Consider the following 14,427-nt stretch of genomic DNA (forward strand, 5'->3'; position numbering starts at 1 on the left):
ACCTATAACGCAATCCTTTTCCTTACCCCGGGCAGTGGGAGATTGGTTTTTTGCGGTTTCCCAATCTCACTACTTAATGATACCTGTCCATCCTTGAGGAAATAGCCGCAACTAGTTTCTCCCCGAATTGGCGAATATTGAAACTGTCCATCGAACACCGACGAGGCTTGGCTGTTAGCACAAGTCATCAATATAATGAATTTTAGTGCACTATACAAGGTTCTGAAGTTGGTCGCAGACGTATGAACGGCTTAAAGGAATAATGGTTATTAGAGAACACAGTTTTCATCTCTGCCGATTCAGACCGTACACATTCACACTCTAAAACACTCATACACATAATACTCACACTAGCATGACGGTGAAGCGAGTCCTTTTTCTGCTACCGAAGTATCCTCGCCGCTGGGGCCCCCGGCGGCATTTGAAACTGAAATCACAGCTACTGTGATTTCAGTTTCAAATTTTTCTGTAATAGACTGAACTGTACCACCTTCAGTAGATATTTGCAAAGATGAAATGGGCATAATAGAAATCTCAGCATTTTTCAGTAAAGCTAATGAATGTGAACCTATCACAGAAATGTTTGAGCCACTATCTAAAAGAGCTAAATAATCTTCCTATTAAGATAAAATCTTAATAGGAAGATAAGGTCTATTATCATTATGTTTCTTCACTAACAATGAATTCAAATCAATACAATCATTATCTGATTGGTCAAAAATTTTAAATGGTACCGAACTAAACTTATTGTCTCTACCAACACAATAAGAGGATTCAATAGGCAAACAAGAAGAATCAGAAATAAAAGAATCCTCCTGACTTGTGGTAGACTCTGGTATACATACTGGAACTACTACACTACTACTATCATGTTTAACATTAAAATTTGGGGAATATTCTGTGTGCGAATCAAATGTTTTAGATTGGGAAGTTACTTTTTTGAGTGATCTTGTTTGGTGTGTGCTGGTTTTTTCGTCTAAACCCCTTTTCCTTTTCGACTGAAAGATGGGTTTAAGTGGTTGGACGTGGTTGGAACAGTTGATTTGTTAGATGTATCGGTTTGACTCTCTGATGGGCGGTGGACGGAGAAACGCTCAGGACCTCCGATCGTTCGTTTCCCGAACACTTAAAACAATTACGTTTGAGATTATTTTCTTTACCACAACCATGGCAGAAAATACGGGTACGAGGGATACCGCAATCATAAAAAGTATGACCAAACTCACGACAATTCCAACAAACTACAGAACTCAATGCAGAAATATTACGTTCATGGCCCTTGGATTTTCAAGAACGGTGTTTGGAAGTATCTAGGTGACGGGAAGAGTTAAAAGAGGACCCAGAAGTAGTTGGAAGGAGAGAAGACTAAGATAAAGTTTCTTCTAAACGTTTACACTTCTTAGTGATATTAGCTATACTACTGATCTCTACAAGGGCCAACTACTGATGATAGAATGGCAATAGACATTTCAGGATGATCTTAATCTTTGCAAAATCTGTCAGAGGTGTTTCAAGTCGACTACACATACCTAAAATATTATTTATGAACATCGTAACAGACTCGTCTGGCTTCTGCTTACGATTTTTAATTCGATCTAAAAGGTCGTCTTGAAAAGAATAAGGCGAAATATCAGATTTAAGTTTCTGAGCTAAATCATACTAATTTGAAAAATTTATGCAGTTATCCATAAAACACGTAAAAGCTGCACCTAAAAATAATTCTGCAGACGCTGCGAAGAGATCATCTTCACTCACTCCTCTCGACAAACGAAGACCTTCCACTCGATACAAAGAGGAAATGACTTGGTCATAATGACCTTCACCAGAAAATGTAATGCTTGGGTTGTAGAAATGCATTTGCTGCTTGGACAGAAGAGATTGGAGTTGATGTTGCTATTGGACTCACTCGAGAATCAAGTTCACCCTCTAGACTTAGGATTTGGACAGAAACAGAGCGTTGGAAGATTTGTTGTGCCTCATCTGAGCAAGATAACAAACATTGTTCTGAAGCTATTTTCTTGTGGCATTTTAAATTAATTTATATTTAAATGGGAATAAGCCACAATTAAAGGTTAAAATACGTTTATTGACGTTTCAATTTCCATTTCGGAAATCGTTCTCAAAATACAAACATTAGTAAATTAAACAAATTTTGTTTTTTGTTACTTAGTGAAAAATTCTTCTAATAATTTAATTTTATCTGACTCATCTATATTGACAATTCAGACATACCTTATACATTTTAAAGTAGACGACTTTAAAATGATATTGCCAATATTGTTGAGTTGCGTTCCTGGGACGACTTTACTTATAAGATAGTTCATTCGATTACATGAAATCAACTTTAACTTGAGAATATCCGTCAGAAAAGATCATAACACGTAATTCGTCTTTTAAAAGACAAATACATGCCATGATGACAGTAAAATTCTGCTGTTAGTGATTCCATAGACGTAAAAATGGCTTGCAGGAACAATAGTTCGGTCTAGAACAACTAGAGACTCGGTCTTTGTCACATCGAGCTCAAAACACAAACACTACACTCTGGAATGAACATCTCATCCAGACAAGCCTTTTACCTCTGATTCAAGTAGCGACTCCATCTCAAGAGAGACCAAGATGCCCCACTACACACGCCATTACCACAGTGTATTTTTCGAGCTGTTCTGCTTTACCACAACACATTCAAAGCTAACCTGAAGAGGATCGAAAGATCCTAAACGGGCAGTCACATGTTCATCCTCTCGAAATAAAGAATCCTTTACATTTTCCTCTAAATGAACATTTTAGTAGTGGGGTGCGGCCAAACATACCATGGAAATTTGTGTAGATGTTTAAATCCTGTTCTTTCAGATCTACCTATAGATGTTTTCAATAAAAAGAAATCAAATTTATTGACTGGTGTGTTAATTGATTGGAACAGTTTATTGTAGGTCATCACAATAACTTAATTGTTTTCAGATTTTGTTGTTTGGAGCATTTTTTTATTTGTTAATAACACCTTATGATTTATATACTGCGATGTTACACAGACAATACCTTTTTATTCTTTTGCAAGTACTATGGATGATTGGACACCTATGGAGATTGCTAATTTTAATTGAACCGTGTAACTCTGTAGCACAAGAGGTAGGTATTTTTTTGGATTGATTACAAAAAGTAACATATTAATTTATGAAAGGAATAATGTTTTCTTTGGACCCTTGCTTCATTTCCCAATTCTTTAGTGTTGTTTACGTCCTGTATGTGACATATTTCCTAAGAGTAGGATATCTATCCCATAGAAAAATTTTTTTTCGTATAAAGTCGTTTCTCTACTGAACAAGTCATAACAGGCCTTACTGCTGTCTTTTAAACGTAATGTTTGTTCGTAGGTGTTTATTGGACCAGATTCGTTTTTAAGAAGTTTGGCTATTCTGTTGCCTTACTCATCGAATGGATAATTTTGGCGTCTATATCTTCATAGCTAGCATTGACATTCTTTAATTTTTTAAATTTTGCTTAGTGGATTTTTGAAGAATACTGTAGTATTTGCTTTAAGTGCTATAATTTTTTTATTGCGATTATTTAAATTAATGTAATCTTACATTAACCTAAACTAAGGTTAACAAAAATTTGCTTGTTGTTAAATTAACGTCATACCTGAGTGTCTTCAGACTCATCTTTCATTTCATGAAAACTGAACTTAAATGTGTATTTAGAAAACATTAAAAGCGTTTAAATAATAATATATTTTTCTTGTAGGTTCAAAAGATGTCACTGATTGTATGCAAGATTTTAAGTCATAAAACTGATATGGAATTTAATGAGGAGGTAATTTAAAATACTACCAAATATACAAATTTAATGCTTTTTTAAAATAAAAGTTTTATTTAAAAAATTCTTTATAAAAGATATATAATAAAATGACCCTTTCGGGCTACACCGCAGAAAGTTTTTGGACTGAAATCCGTAATACACATTGTTGCCAGGTATACATGAGTCGAGCCATTAAATATATGGGTAAAAACCTTTAAAATGTTAAAAAATCTGTTCTGTGTTACATTATTATTAAAAATATGTTGTAATGTTAAAGTATTTAACAGATACCCTGCATGGCAATGTAAGACTCCTAATAGAAGTTGTTGCTGATCCTCATACCTTGTCTGAATGGGTTCTAGATGGCAACTAAGTGGCAAAGACTTAAAACTAGATACATTTATCTTATGTAAAATTTATTGAAAAACTTTTATGCTGTTTGAAAATTATTCTACAGCCAATATGTTCCGAGATAAATGATAAAAAAACGATAAAAAATACTGATTTTTAAAATTTTGTTAATATATTACTAAGCCCACTTTTGGGTGTGTGGGTAACTAACCCATAGGGTTATTATAATTTCTACTTGAACTTAAACTAGGTTTATATAGTTGCGCCCAAATGAGATCATTTGGTTGACAGTATAGTCAGGCGAAAATATTGTCAAAGTCTATATGCAGTTGATCCCCAGAATGCAAATCACGATGAGTTTACTGCAGAGAAAGAACGCCAAGAACTGCAGGGATGCATAATCTCGCCAACTCTGTTTAATATCTACAGCGAACACATTATGCGAAAGGTACTAGACGGATGGAAGGGTGGAATATCAGTAGGAGGTCAAGAAATCAGCAACTTGAGATATGCCGATAACACTTTAATAATCGCGGCAAATCAAGAAGAAATGGAAGACATAATGAGACGTCTGGAGGAAAAAAGCAAAACATATGAACTACAGCTAAATAGGAGTAAGACAAAGATCATAATAGTAGACAGAGATCGGAATAATCTTCAACACATTAAAGAAATTAGGGACTTTGAAGTAGTAAATAGTTTCATATACCTGGGTCCCTAATAACAAATGACGGAGGGTGTGACAGAGAGATACGTAGAAGGTTGACTATTGCTAGAACAGCTATGATGAAACTGGTAGCAATTTGGAAAAATTCTAGCATAACAATACACACAAAACTAAGGCTGGTAAGGGCGCTCATTTTTCCCATAGCGACATATGCATCCGAAACGTGGACCTTAAAGAAAGCGAATAAAAATAAACTGGACGCTTTTGAAATGTGGGTATACCGCCGCATGTTGAGAATGTCCTGGATTGATCATCGCACTAACTTATCGATATTAGAACAACTTAAAGTAAAGGATAGATTGCGTAAACAAATACAACAGAAATATTTGCAGTATTTTGGACACATTGCTATAAGAACAGGTACGATGGAAAAACTGATAGTCGAGGGTAGAGTTGAGGGAAAGAGACCTAGGGGAAGATCTCCAAGCCGTTGGGTAGATCTAACAAAAATACTGATTAACCAGAGGTTACATGAAGCCAAACAACTAGTCCAAGACAGAAAAGGATGGAGAAAAATCGTGAAAAAACTGTAAAGGCCTGATGGTGTCACCACATCCCAAAATGGATTAGGACTGAGGAGGAGGATAGTCAGTATAGACACGTATGGGTCCAGTCGTCAGAGATTTGACCTCTAAGCTGAATTTTATTGAGAATGTCAATTTTTGGAACCAAAAAACATTATGCAAAAACTTTATCACGTTTACCCCCCGGCTTCCCCCTAAAACGCCCCTTTGTAGGGGGGAAATGGAAAAAATCGATTTATTAAGAATCTATACGCCGTAGAAAAAAATATTTTAAATAAAAAATGTAGCTGAGATAATTTTAAACAAAAATATTTATTATCATTTTTTGTGTAAAATGAACCGTTCTCTCAGAAATAACGCTTGAAGCGACCGACGATTTTGAATGTCAGTTTGTAACGATTATTTTGCCTACCACATAGGTATTAATATAGATGGTTGAAAGTTGGGGACATAAATTATCGGGGTGGAGATAGGGCAAGCAAAACAAATCGAAACTTATGCGAACGGCCACTCAGGGTTTATTTGCAGAGCTGAGTCGTGGATAAGAGTGAATGAGAAGGGAATTGAATTGGGCCAACCACAAAAATGAAACAAAGGGGTACTTACATAAGTCTCCTGGACAAACAAAACACAAGAAGTTTCCCAAGCTATTTAAATTGAGGACGCCGCTTTGAAGAATCTTCCTGCTAGATGAAAGAAACGGTTCTTCCTTCCTAAAAACACAAAAAAGGATTTAGAGACTTTTTTTTTAAATAAATAAACAAAATGATTTAGGGAAAAAATATATTGTTGTCTCACCACAAACAGTTACAAATATAGATAATAACAATAAAATACAAAATATATAACAGACTTACTATGTCCTATCCGTTTACAAACTCCAGAAGTTGGGGACACTACAAAACTTACAATTGTTACTGGGCGATCATTTGTAGCAGAAATAAATTATTACAAATAAAAAATTATCTTTAAGTAAAACTATGCATAGAGGTTAACCATCTTTTAAGAAAACAAAAAAAAAAACAAAATCTAAAATCTGATTAAGTATTTACCAAATGTCAAAAATAGTGCTAACTGTCAGATGTCAATACTAAATCTTAAAACGGAGAACAATTAATATGACAGCTAGCTAGGCCATACCCCAAGATCTACAATTTTAATTATTACAATTTCTTAACCTGGATGAAAGCAATTATTAATGAAAAAATGTCTATTTTTACTTTAAAAGTTCAAACAAAAAAGTTACCTGGGTTTTACTAAAATTTCTAGGGTTAGGAACTGGACTTACAAAAATTTCTGGGGTTAGAAGTATATGGGCTACACTATAATAATAGGATCTTAACTTTTTTAACTAATATTGTTTTTATTTCCTCTATAAGGGAAGCCAATATATAATTTTTTTTAAATATAAATAAAATGATTAATGTTTTTTAGCTTCAATTATTACTCTCAATGTTGGATCATTGCCCTATCAAATTTACCTCATGCAATATCGTTGCAATGGACAGGCAATTAATAATTTCGGTAAGATCTCTACAATTTATTTTTTTTAACAAAATACAGAAAGCGAGATTTTCTTTTACTTTAAATGAAAATAATTTTTAGTGCCAATCCTTATACACTCTTCTGCTTCAGAGATTTCTAAATTTTAGGTATAGGTACATGTCTATTACCGTTACTTGGTCCTAGTTGGGAAATAAGATCACACCTATCTTAATAGGAGATAACCAGCATCATTTAATGACAAAAGAAGGTCAATTTGGTCTGATTTGTGTTAAGATAATAAATATGGTTAATAAAACAGTGCTATGAGTGCCCAAAATTGACAACGAAATAATAGCAGGAGACTTTAATGATAAAGTCGGAAGAGAGAATATATTTTCGTCCACCATCGGAAAAGAGAGCCTACACGTAGACTCTAATGATAACATAAGGGAAGACAGAGGGACGCGCTGGCGTGTCTCCTCTTTAATATTGCCGTGGAAAAGGCAATCAGACAATTAAATATTAGAATAAATGTGGTTATTTTTAATAGATCGACGCAAATTCTCGCATTCGTTGACGATATACAGTGGGTGGCCAAATTATTAGGGACACTGCATATATTTTTGTATTTTCTACTTAAAATTATTTTTTTGACCAAAAAAATTGGTGTTCATATCTGTATTTTACTTGGTAATTCTTCTGGTATAACTATTAAAATTTTTGATAAGCGGCAACACTGGCAGAGTGCTTATCTATAAAATAATAATTATTATTGTTGCATCTCGATCTCAGTTGGTCATCGGCTGTCACCGCAGTGAGGTTTAAAAATATTTGCAAATCGTTTTAAATTGTTTTTGGTCGGTTTTCGTGTCAGATATATTTAACAGGTAAGTAATATGTGTTATTTAGTAATTTTTGCTACATTTAATGACACGAGTTTATTTAAAAAGATTGTTTAAATTCAAAATTATTTTTTTAGCATGGGCAAAATTGCAGACTTGTCTCCAGGGAAAATTAGAGAAATAAAAACATTATTACTGCACTCGAGGCTTTCCCAGAGAGTTATAGCAACTACTGCAGGTGTTTCAAAGTCTGTAGTTAATCGAATAAAAATAAAAATGAATTCAAACGAGGCATTGGAACCGGGCCGTGTTGGAAAATGTGGCAGGAAAAGGATTACTACTCCTCGATCTGATCGTAAAATTAGGGATATTTGTCTCCAAAATCGTAAAAAGAGTGTGACACATCTGACTACGATGATTAATGATGAAGGAATTAATGTTTCCAGAAGGACAGTACGACGACGACTGGCCGAAGAGAATCTGCTAGGTCGCCGGCCTATGAAAAAACCACGGCTCACCGAAGCCACGAAGAGAAAGAGACTCCAATGGGCCAAAGAACACCGAAGTATGACTGTTGAAGACTGGAGTCGAGTAAGTATGACTTTTTTTAACGAATGAAGTTTGTGAACAGCGAATATTATCATTTTTACAGGTATGCTTCTCCGACGAATCAACATTTCAGATTTTGATGGATAAAAGTGCGTTTGTCCGACGACGTCCTGGGGAGCAGGTCCATCCAGATTGCATTGTGGAGAGAGTTAAACATCTGGTGAGTGTCATGGTGTGGTCTGTAATCTCGGCAAAGGGTATGGGACGCTTATACATCGTGGAAGGGACAATGAGACAGGACCAGTATAAGCGAGTACTTGAAACTCGGCTACTGCCCCAGCTCAAAGAATGGTTCCCTGGTAAAAAAAATTAAATTTTTATGCACGATTCTGCACCGTGCCACAAAGCCAGGAGTGTAACTTCATATCTGATCAAAGAAAATATTGCAGTTCTGCCCTGGCCGGGAAACTCACCTGACATGAACCCTATAGAGAGCATGTGGGAGTTAACCCAACGGGAGATCGCCAAAGATGTTATCACCACGAAGCGGCAGTTGATTGAAGCTCTTATTAGAGAATGGCATCATAACCTAACTTAAAACACAACGCAGGAGTTTGTATTCAGAGCATGCCCCGACGCGTAGAAGCTGTAATTGCAGCAAAGGGTGGCATCACTAAATATTAAAATTAGTCATATTATGTTAAAAAAAATTTTGCGAAAAAAATAAATGGTTTTACTAACAAAACTTAATGTTTTTGTGACCCTAATTTCTCAATCTCTTATACAAAAAATAAATGCAAGCCTTAAAGCCAACAAATTGCAAAAAAAATCAGTAAAACTAAAAAATTCAGAAATCTTTTACTGTCCCTAATAATTTGGCCACCCACTGTAGTTATAGTGGGCACAAGTATGAGACACGATGCAGTGTTTTACAATGTTTGTGGACGCGGCAAGTGAATAGGGTAAAATTGTGGTACTTGTGGGACTTATGGTGAACGAAGAAAAAACCAAATATATGTTGGTTTCTAAAAAATATCCAACAGAGAATTCAAATTAACAACTATACCTTTGAGCAAGTCAATGAATTCACATATCTTCGATGGCTAGTAAACGCAACAAACAAAGCGACGAAATAAAAAGATAGCAATAGCAAACAGAGTTGTTCACGGTGTCCAGAAATATTTAAAAAATAAAAATATAAAACGTGCAATGAAGCTCAATTATATATACAAGACCGGTTTTTATATAAGGCCGGTTTTGATATATGGGGCTGAAGCGTGAATCCTATGTCAAAATGATGAAAGTCTTCTTGGTATTTTTGAGAGAAAAAAATGGAAATGGACTATGGCGTCGAAGATACAACTTTGAACTATATCAATTATACACCGATCCAGATATTGTGAAATTCGTTAAAGTGCAGAGACTTAGATGGGCTGGACACATTGCTAGGATGTCAGATCGCGAATACTCGAAGAGATTAACATTTTCAAAACCAGAGGGCACAAGAAGTAGAGGACGACCACGAATGAGATGTACTGATGATGTGGAAGAAGACCTACAGATTCTCAGGGTCAGAAGATGGAGGGAAGTTGCCAAAAATCGACAGAAGTGGCGACTTCTTTGTGAGCAGGCCAATATCCACAACGGATTGTCGAGCCACTTATGATGATGAATAAAACAGTGTCGTCTTCTGACTGGTGTGTTAGATTCAGTTTACATGTCTGCAATTGTATCTTTCTTTTGGTGGCTTTATTTTTTAACCCTTTTCTGGTTTAGTTATTTTCTTGATTGTAAATATTTGTTTTTAGATAATACTATTATACTGTTTCCCAGTGGTACTTCTATTTTGTCGCGTATTTTTTCGTTAGGCTTGACTTTTTTGGATTAGACTCTTTTCTTCTTTTTTAGATCTGTCTTTATAGCTATAGGCTTCAATTGTAGTTCTTAAAACAAAAACTGTTTTTAATGCACAATGCTTTCAATATAATAACTTATTAGAGTCGACTGTTATTTTATTAAAGAATGATATACAAGAGAAAGTTTACAGAGGTTAGTGAAGAATAAAAACAAATTAATATTAATTTAACAACTATAACAGGCAAGATAAAATTTATAGGGAACAACATCATCATTAGGAACATAACAACAGTTTTGACGTGACAACGTCTTAAATTAGGTTGTGGTTCGGAGTCATTCATGAAAAAGTGTAACGCCCGCTCACGTCTGTTACGATGAGTCACCGAACGAGAGAGAGGCCCGCCGGACCGGCGAATGCCTTGCGTCTCTCTCCCACTCAAACATGATCGGTCCGCTGCGCGCGCAGCACTATAAAATTAGGCGCGTTGAATCGGTGCGTGCTTCTGCTTGTGTCTCTGTCTTTCTCGAGCGTTCTTGGCGTTCAAGACACATTACAGCAGAAACACTTCCTTTCATTTCATATTTCTCCTATCATCGTCCTATCCTCAACAAAATCACTCAAATAGAAATTAGTTAAGTTTAAGTTTACATGTACAATGTTTTAGTAAACAAAATATATTTCTATAGTTAAAATTTGTGCAATTCTTATTTTCATTCAATTCCTTGTTCCTATTGTGCAATTTAATAATATTCATATCAATAAATATTCTACCGAGAAAAAGACGTTGTCACGTAAAATCTTCGCCCGTAAAACCGACTTTACAGGCAACCGATTTTTTTAAGCACAATAAAGTTTAGCTCTGTAATATGCGCAGGGACGGAAATGGGGGGTTATTTGAATTCCTTAAAAAATACATATAGGTATCATAGAACCACCTTATAGTTTATTTTTATGAACGAGAGAGTAATTAGCATAATTTTAACTGGTAGCTCCGACCACTCCATGGGCGTGCTCAAGATTAATTGAAAAATTACTTTGAATAATTGTAAAAAATAAATGACTTATTTCAGTGTTATAAAGTGTTATGTGTATGTAAACAAAAGTGACCTCTTTTATCACACACTATATTAGAACTGACTGGCCTACATTAAAAAGGATTTTAAAAAATTCACATTTTTTTAATTTTTAAAAATTACAAAAGAGAAAAAGAGTTTTTAAAATCGTCTAAGGTATGTTAAATAGATGAATAAAAATATTAATATAAAACTTACAGCTACTTGTTACAAATCCAAATCAGATTCAGAAGATAAACTTTCAGAACCAAGATTTATATTAACTGGCTCGATCATTTTATCAGTAATATTGTCCAGCTTCCACATTTTTTCCTCTTCTTTAATAGTGTGATTTACTGCCTTTTCCTAGTTTTCAGGTTTTACATTATTTACGGCCTCCAAAAACAACTGTTTAACATCATGAATTTTAAAAGTGGTATTTTTTCTTGAAACTTCACTCTTTATCTGTGCCCATACCAGTTCAATCGGGTTTAATTCACAATGATATGGTGGGGATCTAAGTACTGTCATTCCACGATTTTTGGCAATTTCATCAATTTCGTATTTTTTAAATTTTTCTTTATGAAGGGCACACAACGAATAAAGTTCCTTTCTTATAGATCCGGGATGGTACGTAATATTTTTTGAACTCAGCCAATTCTGCAAGTCTTTTTTAACCACTTGGTTGTGGGCAGTCCTTCTATAAGTCTGGAGTGATAACTTGCATTATCCATTACTATTACACAGTTCTTAGGAAGAAGATCTATCATTTGTTCGAACCATTCTTGAAAGACATCAGCGTTCATGTCTTCATGGTAGTCACCGGTACGAGTTGATTCAAAAGTTAATAAACCACCTTCAACAAAACCGTCTGAACTGCCAATGTGTACTATTATCAGCCTGCGTCCCTTTCCTGATGGTGGGTTTAAACCAGTAGATAAGTTATTTACAAAAGCGTGCCTTTGACTTGTAACAGTTTCATCCTGCCAAAATTTATTTGGTGTATGACCCTCGTTGATCCATGTTTCATCAAGATAAAAATATTTTTCTTTTTTGGTTTCTCATTTCCTTTATGGTTCTTAGAAAATGTCTTCTCCATATGACAATATCGCTTCTTTCTAATAAAATAGACTTTCTGGGATTCTTTTTCCAGCGGAAGCCTATTTCTTTTAAAAGTTTCCATAACTTACTTCGACTCATTTCTGGGTAATCCTTATCATCTCGAACCGAGACAAGAACTTTATCCAATGTTGGAAATTCTTGTCTAAAGAAGAATTCATGCACTTTCCGTCGAAGTCCTTCTTTAAAATGATATTCTATTTGAAATTTTGGTTTCCCTGGAGCATTACGTGGCATTTGAAAACTACCACATTTCTCTTCTTTAATAACTCTGTAAATCGTAGATTTCCCAACACCAAGTGTACTGTTAACTAACTCAACGGTCTCATCAACACTTTCACATAAACGTTTGTCTGTAAATGATTTAAAACAATTAAATATTAATGTTTTTTCATTAACTGTTAGAGGACCAATTTTTCGGCGTTTACACGGCACTTCCAAATTTTCCATAACACTAGTATACACAATAAACTGCACCTTGCAACTGAAGTACCTACTTTTAGTGAACTGTTAAGAATTTTGAATACGCCACTTGGACCTTCCTACAAAATGGAAAAACCCACTATCACATTTTCTGTGGAATAAGTTTAGAAGGTAATTATCTAGTCAATTACTGTCGTAGATTCCTGGAATTAAAGAATTAAATGTTTGATTGTTGAAACCCTTACTTCGTGGAATGCACTCATTTCAGATAAAATAAAACGTTTTATTTTATCTAAAGAATTAAACTTTATTTTGCAAATAGGTAGGTACTTATTAAACTTTTATTGGTTATATATAACCAATAAAATAAACATCTTACATTTCTTGCAAATTCATTAGTACCTGTTAACCTCCATCACTCCGACACTGGCAACCTTATTTAGGGATTAGTAACCCTCACAACTATTGTATTCTATTCTGCTCCAACCTTTATACCTGGTGGTCATACTCAATTTAAAATTGTTTTCCTATATACTTCTGTAAACTTGTTGACAAATATCTGTTTTTCATTGAGTCACCCGTATCAACAGTTTAGGGATTTGCATACATAATTTATTGTTTTATTACTCTCTCATACATAAAAATACACTATAATAGGCAGAAAATATTCCCGATTGCAGTACCATTTTTTGTTTTATTTCGCCGTTAAAAGAGGAAAATTTTATGGCATTATGGCTCGTGTATTGTACTTTTACTCACTGGACTGCGTTTCTAATTTTAATTTTATCAGAATATAACATTTTTGTTCATACTTTACAGATATTTCTTTCACTAACACGAAAATTACATTTCGTATTTCTATTACTTATACTATAACTTATAGTAAATATTTTTTTAGATAGCAGGAGGTGTTACAACGTACTTAGTCATCCTTTTTCAATTTGGTGGATAAGCCAAGCAGTTTGGGCTTAAAATTTCATGACAAACTTTTTGAATTTCTACTATAAACACAAATAATGTTTACTCTTACAAACCAATCTAAAAATATATAAGTAGTATATAATAAAATGAATAAAAAACATTACCAACATCAGTGTTTTATTTAAAAAACTGCGTGAAATGCTTGAGTTTTAGAAACTAAGTTAGATAGATGCGTGCAGATGGCATTATAATTATAAACGTACATTAAAACGTTCGCTCCCTTACGGTACTTGAGTTTCGTCCTTATAGAGCATGTCAAATATGTAAAGAAATCATTTACCTGTTTGTAATTTATATATAACCAGACATAAATATTTAGTTCCTGAAGGATTTTTGCCTGAGTTTCCCGATAACGATCTGCATGATGAATACCTTTGCAGGCAGTATCCTGGTCGGTGGATTGGAAGAGGTCGTGACACACCTATTTCTTGGCCACCCAGAAGTCCAGGTCTTGATGCCACAGGGAGCGGTACTGTCACCTCTACTGTATACGATATACACAGCAGACATACCTAGAACACCAGGTACACTACTAAGCCTCTATGCCGACGACACAGCGATAGCGGCCAAACACAGAAATGTAGACATAGCGGTAAACAACTTACAAACAGCGCTAGATGACATAGAAGAATGGAGTTTAAAATGGAAAATCGCTATAAACTCCGAAAAGACACAGGCTGTACTTTTCAAAAAGAGGCACCAACAACCAGAAGAACAG

At 34.6% G+C, this 14,427-nt stretch overlaps 1 protein-coding gene across 2 annotated transcripts in view; it reads left to right on the plus strand.

Moving 5' to 3' along the window:
• The window catches only part of LOC140446171 (gustatory receptor for sugar taste 43a-like), a 29,510-nt gene extending 15,752 nt beyond the window's left edge, over nucleotides 1–13,758 (plus strand). For both annotated transcript variants that reach the window (XM_072538703.1, XM_072538704.1), the window contains 4 exons: nucleotides 2,962–3,129; nucleotides 3,745–3,813; nucleotides 6,835–6,924; nucleotides 13,627–13,758. In XM_072538703.1, coding sequence (XP_072394804.1) covers nucleotides 2,962–3,129; nucleotides 3,745–3,813; nucleotides 6,835–6,924; nucleotides 13,627–13,680 — 381 coding nt within the window. In that variant the 3' untranslated portion in view covers nucleotides 13,681–13,758. The remainder of the gene's footprint in view (nucleotides 1–2,961; nucleotides 3,130–3,744; nucleotides 3,814–6,834; nucleotides 6,925–13,626) is intronic.
• Nucleotides 13,759–14,427: the final 669 nt, after the last annotated feature.

Source organism: Diabrotica undecimpunctata, chromosome 7, assembly GCF_040954645.1.
Source record: "Diabrotica undecimpunctata isolate CICGRU chromosome 7, icDiaUnde3, whole genome shotgun sequence".
Lineage (NCBI taxonomy): Eukaryota > Metazoa > Arthropoda > Insecta > Coleoptera > Chrysomelidae > Diabrotica > Diabrotica undecimpunctata.